General features: G+C 42.9%; 1 protein-coding gene across 1 annotated transcript in view; it reads right to left on the minus strand.

The window, feature by feature from the left end:
- Window positions 1-283: 283 nt before the first annotated feature.
- Window positions 284-13,364, minus strand: part of SLC38A1 (solute carrier family 38 member 1) — a 69,180-nt gene continuing 56,099 nt past the window's right edge. Inside the window, exons 13-17 of the mRNA XM_032347974.1 lie at window positions 11,821-11,921; window positions 9,127-9,245; window positions 8,484-8,625; window positions 8,287-8,384; window positions 284-6,300 (exon numbers count right to left, since the gene is read on the minus strand). Of these exons, the coding sequence (XP_032203865.1) occupies window positions 6,199-6,300; window positions 8,287-8,384; window positions 8,484-8,625; window positions 9,127-9,245; window positions 11,821-11,921 (562 nt within the window). The 3' untranslated portion in view covers window positions 284-6,198. The remainder of the gene's footprint in view (window positions 6,301-8,286; window positions 8,385-8,483; window positions 8,626-9,126; window positions 9,246-11,820; window positions 11,922-13,364) is intronic.

Raw genomic sequence — 13,364 nt, forward strand, 5'->3', positions numbered from 1 at the left:
GGCTCTCTGCAGAGCAGGGAGCCCAACTCGGAACTCGATCCCAGGACCCTGAGAGCATGACCTATGCTGAAGGCAGTAGCTTAACCCACTGAGCCACGCAGGCGCCCCTAGATTTCTATCAGAAGAATTTTTTTTTCAAGTGTGGGTACATAAATATAAGCTTTCATGAACAAGTAATGTTCTAGGACACTGACAAATGTGTGCAAATCTGTCTCCAAAGATCAAACGCTCCCCCCACCATTTTAGTATTACATCCCAAAAGAAGAAAGGCAAAATTCAAAAATACTTTTAGCTCACATTTTTAATGTTTAAAAACTATGTTAACAGAGCAATTATAGAACAGAATTTCTTATATTTCTTTATTTACACCATATCCTGGGGGGAAAATAAACTATTTGATTAACCATGAATAGCAAAGTTTTGTGACTTGTGACTCACTTCTATCACTCATCTGAAAGTCATTTACAAGTTTTTACATGAATAAAAGCGGTGTGTTACACATACTGGACCTATATGAAGTCTAAAATACAACAAAGACTCTGGAGACTGGGTTATGTACCAATGGTCAAGATTCAAGTGTTTTGGGAAAAAATGACTTAAGATGGTTTATGTTGGTGTCAACACTGAAAATGGAAGGCAAACATGCAAGACTTTCAAAAGCTTGATAAAATAATGGTCTTCTTTTGTCCTTCAAATTTGTGCTCATAGTTAATGTTTGGTCCCCCCCCCCACCCCGCCAAAGATCCCAACATTTGGGAAATGCAGCAATTCATCTTAATTTTGAAAAGAAAGAAATTCTCCCCCACTTCTGTTTTCATAAATACTGTGTAGTGGTATCAGTGTTAACAGTATAAGACCATTATGAAGAAACAGTTTGTCATTTTGGGTGTATCTATTTCTATATGACAATAATTTGGGTCTAAATATTCCTTATTTGTAGCTCAGAGGATTATCTCTTAAATAATGGAGCATAATACCAGTATAAGAAATCAATGCAACTATTTCTCCGACATTTTGCTTTCTAAACAATTAAGTAAGATTTTTAGATTCCAAGTTTACACTGAGAGAATGATGTTACCTGGGCGAGAAGGTAAATTTTTTCTAATTCCCAAACAAAACCACTAATATCTATAACAACATTTATTCTTGATATGCAAATACTAGATTCTTGATATGCAGACTTCTATTTCAGTGTGGATCCACAACTGCAAAAATATACAGCCTCCTATTTATTTACAACATATTTACATACAAATGAAGTATTTCCTACAATAAACCTCAGCTGCATAGATTCTTCCTTTTAAAAACACAAATTCAAGCCTGTAGACAGATGGGCCCAGTTTGCAGCCCTTCCTCTGAGAAAACCCTAAAGGAAAATGACCGAGCCTTGTGAATGTTACAATTTTCAAGAACTCTCCCTTTTTGATTTAGTGATATTTTTCAGTTGTTAGCCACCCTATTCCCAATTTGTACCTGAAAGCCCTATGTCATCATAAATTCCCTGTGTACATTTTGGAGGAAGTATGTTCTGTTGCTAAAGGATCCCCAGCTTTGCCATCGCTCAGGAAAACCATGTATTAGCACTGCTAAATGGCACAGTCTGTATCTTCTCTGTTTTGAGAGTGGCTACAAGTTGACAGTGAAGTGAAATGGAGGAATTCTGTTCTTCAAACTTCTGCCCTTTCTAAGCCTCAAGCCATTTACCTGGATAAACTGAGGGAAACGCGTGGCTTTTGCTCTGAGCCCTCAGATCAAATATCTGATCATGTCCTCAACCTCTTCCCCACCCTGATGCATGTGCCTTCCGGCACTGTGATTTACTGAAATGGAGCCGAGCTCTCCATCCCTTTCCGAGCAGTTTGTAGGTGCTTATGCGGTACAGACCTTTCTAGAGAATCCACCTGAAGAGGACAGGCGGCCCATCACACGACACACCAGAACGCTGTGGAGAGCTCACTCCTGACACGAATTCAGTAGTTCATCTAAGTCTGCCTTTACAAAGGGTATTTTCTTTTCCTTCTCTGCAAAAACACAAACACTTGACTTCCATTTCTTCACAGCCTCACACAATGTCATCTGAGTGCCCCTCAGCCCAGGCTGACAGACCCGAGGGCAGGCGGCCTTCCTTGACGACTGAGCACCGGCACCAGCATTTCCGAGGAACCATACTCTGAGGTAGGACTGATGGGGAGAAAAGAAATGACGGACGAACGGACCGGGAGCGGTTCTCACACGAATCGCGCATCGAGATCAGGCGGAGGGCTTGTTCAAACCAAGACTGCTGAGGGTTTCCGCCCCGAGAGTTTCTTTTTTCCTTAGTTCTGGGCTGGGACCCCAAGCCCTGCATTCCAACAAATCCCAGGGTGATGCTGCTGCCGCCAGTCTGGGGACCACACTGTGAGGACCACGGGCTTAGAGGCTTGAATCCAACTCCGGAAGGAAGTCAGCTGTGGGGCCATTTCTGGTGTGTCTCTCAAACACAGGAATCTTATCCCAGTCCCTTGTCCACCTCCAGCCCCTTGACTATCCCCCCCACTCCCCACACCCAGGGTGCCTTTCTCAACAGGGTCTGCAAATAGAAAGAAGGAAAGTCGGGGGGGGGGGAGCCTTCTTACACCGACCTGATTACTAGACAGTTAAACCATGGTTCACTAGCACGAAACCCATTCAAAGTGCTGTGTGCGGGCTGGCTCCAGGGACAGCAACATCCTGTTCTCTAACAGGCAGGGGAAGAGACAAACTATAGGAGCAACAGGTCCTATGAACAGAAAAGTCAGGCCAAGCCTGAGACCTCCAGGCAAAAGAAAAGCTACCAGCTGAGGAATGTCCCTGGGGGGCTCACAAGAAGCTCCTCATCCTCCTTCCCCTCCTCCTCCCACCAGGCGCTCCGGTGGCCCTGGACTTCTTTTTCCCCTCCTTCGCTGGAGACTCTGCTTCAGGCCCCGCTGATCTCCGCTCACCGGTGGTGACCCTACCCGCACTGTCCAGCAGCTGGCGTGGGCAGTCCAGATTCCACTAACGGGAGTGACATACTCTTGGCAACTCCGAACAAAGACTCCTTCAAAATAATATTATTTTTGGCTGTTAAGGCTTTTTAGCCATCATGTTATATTATCCTATTCTGCTGAATGATGGGTCTCATCATCTTTCCTAGTTGCTCTGGGGGCCTAAACACCATGTATAACCTGGTTTTAGAGGAAAATACATTCCAGCTTGCAACCAACCACCTAACAGGGTTTTGCAACATGGTCTGCTTATAAATTGGGGACAGCCTGTGTTTAACGAGACTAGATTTCTTTCCTGTACACCCTTTCCTACTCCACTCCCAGTAAATAACATTAGGTAAATTAGGGATTTACGGCATATTGTGTTATAATAACTAGAGAACAGTTCTAAATCCAAAATATGAAACTGGCACTGTTCACTAGTGTTAAGGTTCTATCTACCAAAGGAAAACGTGCTGCTCCCAATGGCTAAGGTATAATATTCTTTAGTCTACTAATTTAGCAGAAAAACTTCTATAGCACTTGACTGCTGTTTAAATTCTACCTAACATCTGTGATACATGTATTTTTGGCTACCAGTTCACTATTCTGAACAAGAAGAATTATTGCAGTACACTTTACAGCTAATCCCACACAAATGATGTAATTAATCCGTGGTATTTGACAAATTACAGTAGGGTCTATTATATCCTGTCAAAAATAAACTTAGATAAACATACAAAGATGTTTAAAAATCTGCAGTATCACAGACATCAACAACAACGTGCCTCCTCTAAATAAATATTTTAAATAATAATAAAAATTCCCTGTACTGACACATAAAATCCAGAGATCCAAAAATACCACTACCCATCCCAAAAGTTAATGGTAATTTTCTAAGTTGACTTTGTGTCAAATGAATTGTTATAAACTAATGAGGAAAATAGAAAGTAGCATAATATTGCTTGCAAGCTCAACTAAGTATATATTTTTTTTAATGGAGGGTCCGTCTACTACCTGGCTATTTCATTACTCGGTGCCCTAGACAAGCCTCTGAGGGGCCACCTGACTTGTTTTGCTTAATTTCTCTCCCTGTTCATCCAATATGGAAGACATTGCTGAAAAGGACAGAGGTGGCTGTGGATTTTACTAGGTTAGTATTCACGTATGGGTAGGTATTCATATCTAATTACCGAAACTCTGACCTAAGGTGGATGTAATTCTGGAGCCATTACATTAAATGCTATGAATGATCCTACCAAGAAATGCAGGAAATAGCTTTTCCCTCTCCCCCAAGAGGATCACAACAAGGTGCTTAGATGCCTGCCTTTTCTATGGAACATTAGTCTGAAAGAGGGAGGGGCAGCTCCTTGTTACTCCCAGTGATGGTGAGTAAAGGCCTTTAGGGATTTTAGTGAGGGAGGAACAGAACTCAGAGCTAAGTGCTTGGAATTCCTCCCAAGAGTCTGTGGTTAGAGTCTACTTATCTCTGGATAAGAAATCTGTGCTTGGTGAACTTATGTGTTTGAGAAATTCAACCAGAATATAAATAAAACACAAGTCCTGTTTCAAAAGACCAGCTCAGAGAGCACCAACATTTCTTGCTGTGTGATAGAGACAATCCAATCACAGGTGATGGTCCAGCTTCAGGAGGATGTAATTCTGGGTTTCCTTGCGGTCCCACAACTTTCCAAGCTATGTCTTACCCCCAACTCTCTTGTAGACTCTGTGTAATTTCCTTCCACCCCCTTTAGGAGATAGTGGGGCTGGAGTAGGGGTGTGAGGCAGCTCTGTCCTCCTGTGTGGGTCATGTCGGGTGGGCGGTAATGGCCCACCCCTTGGTTAGGGATGAGAAGAGGACACAACACAGGCACCAAAGTCCCTGTCTGAGGGAAGGAAGGTACACTGATTCTGTCACAAGTTCTTCTCAAAGGCTATCTCTGAGGGCTCGCTCGCTTGCTTGCTTGATTTCTATCTTTCTTTCTTTCTTTTTTCAAGACTCTGAGTGGATTATTGATGGAGAAGAAATAGGAATGAGGCTTATTTAAGGTACAAAAATCTTGTATTTGTAATAACCTAAATTTATAGATATAAAACAAGTCTTTTAAAGACCCCCTAAAGTACCCAATATAAAACAGGAATTACTTATCCTAGATCACCCTTGGTTGGATACACATTATTCCCTGTGCAAAAAGCTGGTGGACATGAGTAAAAGCTGCTGGGTTTATAATTTAAGAAAGTGTTTTTTTCTCCCTTCAACAATCCAGGTGTAGGGTTGAAGGCTCTTTGCATCAGAGGAATATTTGCTTAGGCATTTTGGATGCTCTTTTTGCAATACTCGTGGTTCTCAGTTTATTACCAAGGTGGTGCGGGTCTCCCTCCGTGGAAGGTGACTCAGATTAGAGTAACTTCAACATGACTGGCCAAGAGGGAAACAAAACTTCATTTGCTAGATAACCCAAATGTGTAGTTTGAGATGTTTACCAAGGTAAGAAATCATTCTCATCCCCTTCCCAGCTAAGAACACTCATCGGAGAAGGTCTCCCCAGGAGGCAGGGTGTGGTACTAGTGAGGCCACTGGACCGCCAGAGCCTGGCTGCCAGGAGATCAGGGCTCCCCTCAAATCTTGGGCAGGTTCTGACCCAGCAACGGCACACACCCTGTCACTCTCTTATGATGATCCCCTGTGTGCTATGGTAACCAAAGTAGGCAAAATATTTATGAAACCGTTTTTTTTTTTTTTCTGTAAAGCAAAATAACTATATACAATTCAAGATTCTTTTCTCTTCTAAAAAGATACCGATGGTGTGAGTGGAACACCAGCAAGAAAATGATTTCAGAACCTGGACGCATAATAAATAAACATGATCGATGATTATGTTTCCAGAGTTCTAAAGGACCGTGAAACCACACACACAAAAAAAATAATAGAGTTAGGAGAGTGAAAAATAACTGATTGTGAAGGGTACTGAGAAATACAATTGCATGAAACTTAAAAAAATCCACAATCCTTAAACTGATCCCAACTCTTAGAGGGACAGGAACTATTATAGAAACAGGTTTCTGTTTTGCTACCGAAGTGTTATTCCATTTTAAGTATCCTGTGAATTCCTGTTTTGCTTCTGTAAACTTGCAAAAGAAGTGATGATAGATTGCTGATGTGTGGTGACGTGACCGAGCCACGGGCTGGAATGTTTCCTGTCCTCAGCTGGTCTCAGTGGCCTTCGTCACTACTTGATGAGCAGGCCCAGTCGTAGATGACCAAGGGAATGCTGACCAGGGAGAACAACACCCCCAGGACCAAGAAAAGGGCAGCCTGGAGCAACATAAAAGCATGGGTTATTTTCAAGGAAGCCAACATCTCCCACATACACCTGGGAAACAAATAGAAATGCTTTTCCTTCTCTTTCTGTGTCCCCTTGTATCTGGAGTCTGTTACAACCATTGGCAAACTCAGAATCATTCCAAGATTGTACGGCTCTGATTCTCCAAGGAGGGGCAAACAAGAACTAGCTATGCAGGGCCATCTCCCATATTCTTTTGTTTGACTTCACCGTCACCTCAGAACAAATCCATTCTACTCACTGAGTATCCTATAGTTTCTTTCAAACTAAGATTACAACTAAAGAAGAGAGAGAGAAAGGACTTTGAAAATATGCAGGCCATTTTGTTACTTTTTACCAACCCACTGAAGTTACCACTGGCAGGCAAACATTTCTATTTGAAAAAGTGGGGGGAAAGATATATAACAAAGACAATTTGATCAAGTGAAATAGAAAATGGGCATCCAGAACTAAGTTATTGTAAGGGTTGAGGAAGGCCAAAAGGGGGACAGGTTACTAAAACCAGACTCTGGGGACGCCTGGGTGGCTCAGTTGGTTGGACGACTGCCTTCGGCTCAGGTCATGATCCCGGAATCCCGGGATCGAGTCCCGCATCGGGCTCCCAGCTCCATGGGGAGTCTGCTTCGCTCTCTGACCTTCTCCTCGCTCATGCTCTCTCTCACTGTCTCTCTCTCAAATAAATAAATAAAAATCTTTAAAAAAAAAAAAAAAAAAAAAAAAAAAAAAAAAAAAAAACAGACTCTGGAGAGCATGAGATTAGAAATTGCTGGGGCTTGAAAGTATCCAGCCAGAGCTTTTCAGGGAGAAGCATGAAGGAACCTGAGAGCCAAGGGGGCTGAACTTGAACCTGGAGGATAGAGCTAAGGGAAGGAGAGGCAAATGGTGAGGTTGTCCACAGGCTTTTCATCGGAGGTCTGGCTTAACTCCCTGGGGGGCCCACATGGACAGGAGCCTTTGTCTAATGCTTTCTGCTAGATCCTACGACCAGTTCTAAGGTGAGAGCAGGGCTGGGGAGGCCCACAGAACTCATGGCCACAGGCCTCTGGCACTTTCAGATTTAATGTGCGTTGTATTTTTCTGCTATGCCAGAGTGACCGCTCTCGCTCTGTGCTTATGAAGCCCCTCCTGGTATGGTTTAGAAGGACGTGGAGCTTATGGTTTCAGGGAGAATCCTGCTGGGGAGGCAGATGCTGTACCAGCTCAGTGCTGCTTCTCCTATAAGCACAAGGATGACTCTGCCTGCCTGCACCTCTCCCCCGGGTCTGCTGATTCGGGTCATGTGTGCACTGGAGCCCTGACACTATCCGGAAGGGCAGCTGAGAAGCCTTCTCCGAGGCCAAACAAAATGGTGCTCTAGGAGGTGCTCAGGCAGCCGCCCCTTCACCCCTGCTTCCCTCACTGTCTCCAAGTGAGGCACCTTCAAGATGCCTTTGAACTTCACCAGACCTGGGAACTAGAATCCCCGCACAGAAAGGTAGTTTCTGAATCCAGGTCTGTTGTTCCAAAGTATTTCTGCCAAATTAGAAGAGGTCTCTTTAAGCAAACGCCGCCATTCTCAGGAAGGGATCCCACGTGCCCTGGGCTGTCGGAAGGAGTTACGGGACCGGGAATGTACAGAAGTAGCGGGCTGCATCAAGTCTTCGAGTTCCTCTCCCTTTCCTAGCTTGCTAAAGACAAGGCATCGCCCCACAGAGACACAGGATGACAGATGTCTAGTTTCCCAGCTGGCCCTGCCCTAGCTCAGAGCCCAAGTTAAGGCACAATAAGAGTAAGACATCTTCAGAGAACAGATCAGAGTCGGATACGGTATTTTCAATCTCCCAAAGGGGAAAACGTCAGGCCTGCTGCTCCCCTTTTGAGGCCGCTAAAAGTAGGATTAGGTGGGGGAGATGGACTATTTATTTGGTAAATTTAAATGTAAAACTAATCAGAAAAAGAGTGGCTGGCCTGAGACATACCCAAATTCTTTGAGTTCCTTTATCTCCATCCTGGCTTGTGATTTTTAAATAAAGAGATGAAGGAAGAATGAAAATAAGCATATTAGCAGATGTGACTCCTGTAAAATAAGAAAAAAAAAATGAAGTCGTTACAGCGGAATTTTAGCTTTCTGAACAGCTATCGTAGAATGAGAAGTATAAGGTTCATAAAGCCATACCTACGACCCCAAAAATATCCTTCATGGAGGGTATAAAGATCACCAACAAGTTGATAATAACCAAGAGTATGAAGGTAACCACGATATGACGGCACAAATTAAACTTCGTTTTCTTAGCCAGTTCAAATAAAGACGAACGAACCTACAGGAAAAGAAGACAAAGGCTCTGTGAGGGCCCCTGGCACACCAGCCGTCGCGTCCTCAGCAGAAACACATGTCCCGGTGCACAGGAATCTGGGAAATGTTTTGTAAGTCCTTGTGCAGGATTACAGGTAGGGGGCTTGGCTTAAGGAAAGTATGTTTATTTACAAATAGGTAGTTAGCTCTGGTGGGGGATAATTTCCGTCTTTATCTGACTAAGTGTGTGCTCTTCAGGTCCGTTTCTGTGCTCTCATCACGCATGAGCAAGATCCAAACACTCTGTCTACATCTTGAAGAAGGAACAGACTCATGAGAATTAAGGTTCATCCCAGCAGAGCCTGCTCTATCTCACTGACCCCAGAGTCTTGAGGTGCCTCCTTGGTACCGTTCCAGCGACCCTGGGAAGTTCCCGCCCGCAGGCTGTCTGTGGGGCAGGCTCCAAACAGGGAGCGACGGGCGAGACCTCGGCTTTTCTTACAGGGCCCCGCGGTCTGTTACTCACCGTGAAGAACAACACGGGCACCGTGAGGATGACAGCAACAATGACAGCCAGCCGCACGGTCAGGATGAGAATGTCATCTTTACTCTGGTACTTGTGAAGGAGGTCTGACTGCACGTTTTCTGAAGCGAGCAAAAGAGAGTGTTGAGAGAGAAACAAGGCACGTTGCTGAATGACAGCTGATCTGAACAACAAAGAACTTGCACCCTAAAAGGCAAGGAAAGCAATGTCCTGGGTGTCGCAGTAACTATTGAGACAGTTTGTGAAGTCGAGAAGAAAAATGCCCTGTGTGAGACAGGCGCCACGCGTCCATAGGTCACCTTACGAGGAATGATGACTGTAAAGTCATCGCTACAAGCCGCTACCAAGTATGGGGGTGCTCGATTTATACCAAATTCAGCCGAGGCGTAAATTGGGGCTAAATAGAACATCCAGTCGAAGCACAGAACCCTTCTTAATCTAGACTTTCCCCACTTGCTGCCGCTGGTCAAAGGACACTACACTGCCTCAGCCTTGTTGGGTGGACGGCAGGCCCACAGAGCCTTCCAGACCCTCCTCTTATCACTCAGCTTCCAGGGGCCAGCCAACAGAGGTACAAACTTCACCACCAGCAGCAAAGAATTCACTTCTATGTTTTTTTTAAATTAAAAAAAAAAAAAGTATCTAGTTTTTGTACCACTTTGAACTTCAGGATGTGACTTCAAAGACAACCAAAGCTAGAAGGGAAGTCCCTGCGAATGCTCACTGCTTTGACAAGACCTCCCTCCCCGCCTGCCATGTCTCCTCTAAGGTCTTCTCACTGCACCGGTCTCAAGGTTCTGGGGGTGGAAGTCCAATTCTATTCTGTGCCATACATTGGGCTCAGTTTTGGAAAAGGGAGCCTAGGTTATAATAAAAATCTCATTAGTTTGAATTTTCTTGAGTCAAAATTTATAATGATCCAAAAATACCTGAGCCTTTTTCTATGACCGAAGACTACAAAAGGGTGTGGTATTTTATTTTATGGGAAGAAAAAATATGGATTTGCAAAGAAAACTCATGGCTGGAACAAGGTAACAGTGAGACTGTTGAAGGAACATGTAGCTCTCCCTCCCTCTCTTTACCTACCCCCAGCGCCGCAATTCTGCAGGCAACCTAGAAACACTATTTTTATGCAAAAATTCAACATGGCATTTATGGATTCATCAGACAATGCTGTTTGCCATTACTTGTGAAAATGGTGACAATACAACTCTGTAATCTGGGTAGCCATTCCCTCCAGGCTGAATTAATCATCTGGAAACGTGTTTAAATTTTTTTTCCCCCAAAAGATATTATTTATTTATTTGACAGACAGAGATTACAAGTAGGCAGAAATGGGACGAAGCAGGCTCCCCGCTGAGCAGAGAGCTCCACGTGGGGCTCGATCCCAGGACCCTGAGACCATGACCTGAGCCGAAGCAGAGGCTTTAACCCACTGAGCCACCCAGGCGCCCTTAAATTTTGAGACATTTGTGTTTATGGGGGGAAAAAAATGCCCCAAAGAAATATTATTTAATAGAGAACAATGTGAAATATAATTATTTAAATTTAATTCAGGTCCCAGATTGTAATGATAATGAAAGATGTTCAATACAGCTTGAGGATCATCTGAATAGCAGAAGGGGAAGACCTGATAAAAGAAAGAAAACTATTCCTACAGGGCCAAGAAGTTACAAATGAAACCCTTTTTCAGATTTCATTCCTTTGAACCCTCCCTGCCATTCCTTCAAATCTTTGCAGGGCTCCAACTTCCAGTGAACAATCAGGCGTTTTATTTTTAATTAACACAAGTGTCATGAGTGTAGCACTCTGCTCTTTCCCACTTTCAACATCTGTCTCTGTCTCTCTTCTCTATTAATGGAATCTGACCCAATTTGCACCAGCAATTAGGAGAGCCTTCTCTGGTATAGTTTTCAACTTTGCTCAGTAAAGGTGGCATGCTTAAAAAACACAGTTTCTTTCTTTCTTTCTTCCTTCCTTTCTTTCTTTCTTTTTTTTTTTTTAAGATTTTATTTATTTGACAGAGAGAGAGAGAGAGAGAGAGAGATCACAAGTAGGCAGAGAGGCAGGCAGAGAGAGAGGGGGAAGCAGGCTCCCTGCTGAGCAGAGAGCCCCATGCAGGCCGGGATCACAGGACCTTGAGATCAGGACCTGAGCCAAAGGCAGAGGCTTAACCCACTGAGCCACCCAGGCACCCCAAAGCAGTTTCTTTTAAGGACAGTATTAGGAAGAAAAAATTACAGTATCTCGTTTCAGTAATTACTCTATTGTGCAGTCTACTCAAATAGGTAAAGGAATCATCACCATTTGCTTTATGTAGAAGAAAAGACCAGCAAAATCAATGGGTAGATTTGTTGCTTTTGGGGGCTATCGTGTTAAAAGTTATTTGGGTATTGGGGCACCTGGGTGGTTCAGTTGGGTAAGCAGCCGACTCTTGATTTTGGTTCCGGTCATGATCTCTGGGACTGAGCTGAGTGTGCTGGGCTCTGGGCTGCGCAGGGAGTCTGCTTCAGGATTCTCTCTCCTCCTTTGCCCTCCCCCCTGCCCCGTGCTCTCTCACTCTCTCTAAAATAAATACATAAATCTCTTAAAAAATATTAAAAGTTCTTCGGCTACAGATTTTTCACTAACTTATCTACAAATACATATATTTGTGTGCGAACAGAAGTCACTTACCGTAGAATGTCAAGTAGCCAAAAATGGCAGTCAAGAAGTACATAACAAACATGGCGAAAAAGGAGATATTGGACACCATCTGCATTTTTTTCTGTGATCGACTAAGAACAAAGATAAGGGAATTTTAAAAATTAAAAACCATGTTACTGAATTTAAGTACTGGTGTTAACACTGAAGAATACTAACAACTTTCTGTCGGGCTAGGGAAGATCTGAGCAGCGGAGCTTACCCGCCATCCACCTCCCCTGCCCCTAGCAATTACACCAGTTTAAAATAGCTTCTTTTATGCCAAACGGGTAATGTGAGAGAGTGATTCATGGAACTACCAATCCCTTAAATGCCCTTCCCCATTCTTTTCAAAGAATATCAGGTTCTCATCTGAAGGAGGAAAATATTTTTTTAATATTTGTTTTTGATATTATCTCCATACTCAGCACGTACAGGGAAAAGAATACTATTCTTCCAGCCCAGAGATCACGGGCAAATCTGAAACTTGATCTCAGGTGTTCTATTGCTAAAGCTGTTATTTAGTTTCCTTTTTTCCCACTGAGTAGCCTCGGGGATGCACTTGGAAGTCTATGTTTCCAGAACAATAAATCCCAAGTGATCACAGCTGTGATGATGAAGGGCTCTATCTCTTAGGTCAAGTTTACTCGGGGAGTTTGGGTGGCCATTTAAGTTTCTTTAATGGCCGAAATAATTTCTCTATGAGACTTGTACTCAATAACAGACCATGATAGTCATAACATTTGTTTGTGTCATAACAGGAAAAACTGAGATGCACACACATCAGAAAATTACAAACTAAAAGCTGGAGTATTAAATTTAAAAGATGTCAAAGACATGTTTAAATGTCCTAAGTATAGGATCATAAGGTAGGATTGCTGTACACATAGATAGATAAAGATATTGCAAAACTTATCCATATATCAATTAAATATGAAAGAGGACAAGTCATGAGTGAATCAATGCTAAATGATATTTTATTTTTCAAAATGGGAAATACTGTATATCTTTTCTGAGCTTAAGACTATGCCATGAAGACTATTTTTATCTGTAAAGTCTGCTAACAGTCAGCTAAAAAGAGAACCCAGGAGGAAATTTATAAGCAGGACTTTAGTTTTCTCTAAAACAGCAATCAAAAACAAATCCACAGAATCATCCTTAATAGTTTAAAATGAACACTTATATTCTCTTGTCCAGTTTTTTGCCTTAACATTAATTTCTTTCTGCCTGATTTCGCAGCCTTTTCCCTCTAAACCAATACAAGGCAAATCAGACACAATGCATTTTGCAGTTTATACATGAATCTGATTATGATTATAACACTTGGCAAGGAAGCATAAGTCACATAAAGCAACATAAAGACTTGAACTCTCCTAAGTAATATAGTATGTGAAAAACTGATTTAACAAAAAAGTCCACATAGGTGGCCACTTTATGTATTTATGGCCAAAACATAATGCAGTTTTCTGATTTTTCTTATTCTCTTTTTCCATTAATATAGTACTTGCTCCAGAATGGCAGAAAGTAAATGTTGAGGC

This window comes from Mustela erminea, chromosome 6 (genome assembly GCF_009829155.1).
Source record: "Mustela erminea isolate mMusErm1 chromosome 6, mMusErm1.Pri, whole genome shotgun sequence".
Taxonomy (NCBI): domain Eukaryota; kingdom Metazoa; phylum Chordata; class Mammalia; order Carnivora; family Mustelidae; genus Mustela; species Mustela erminea.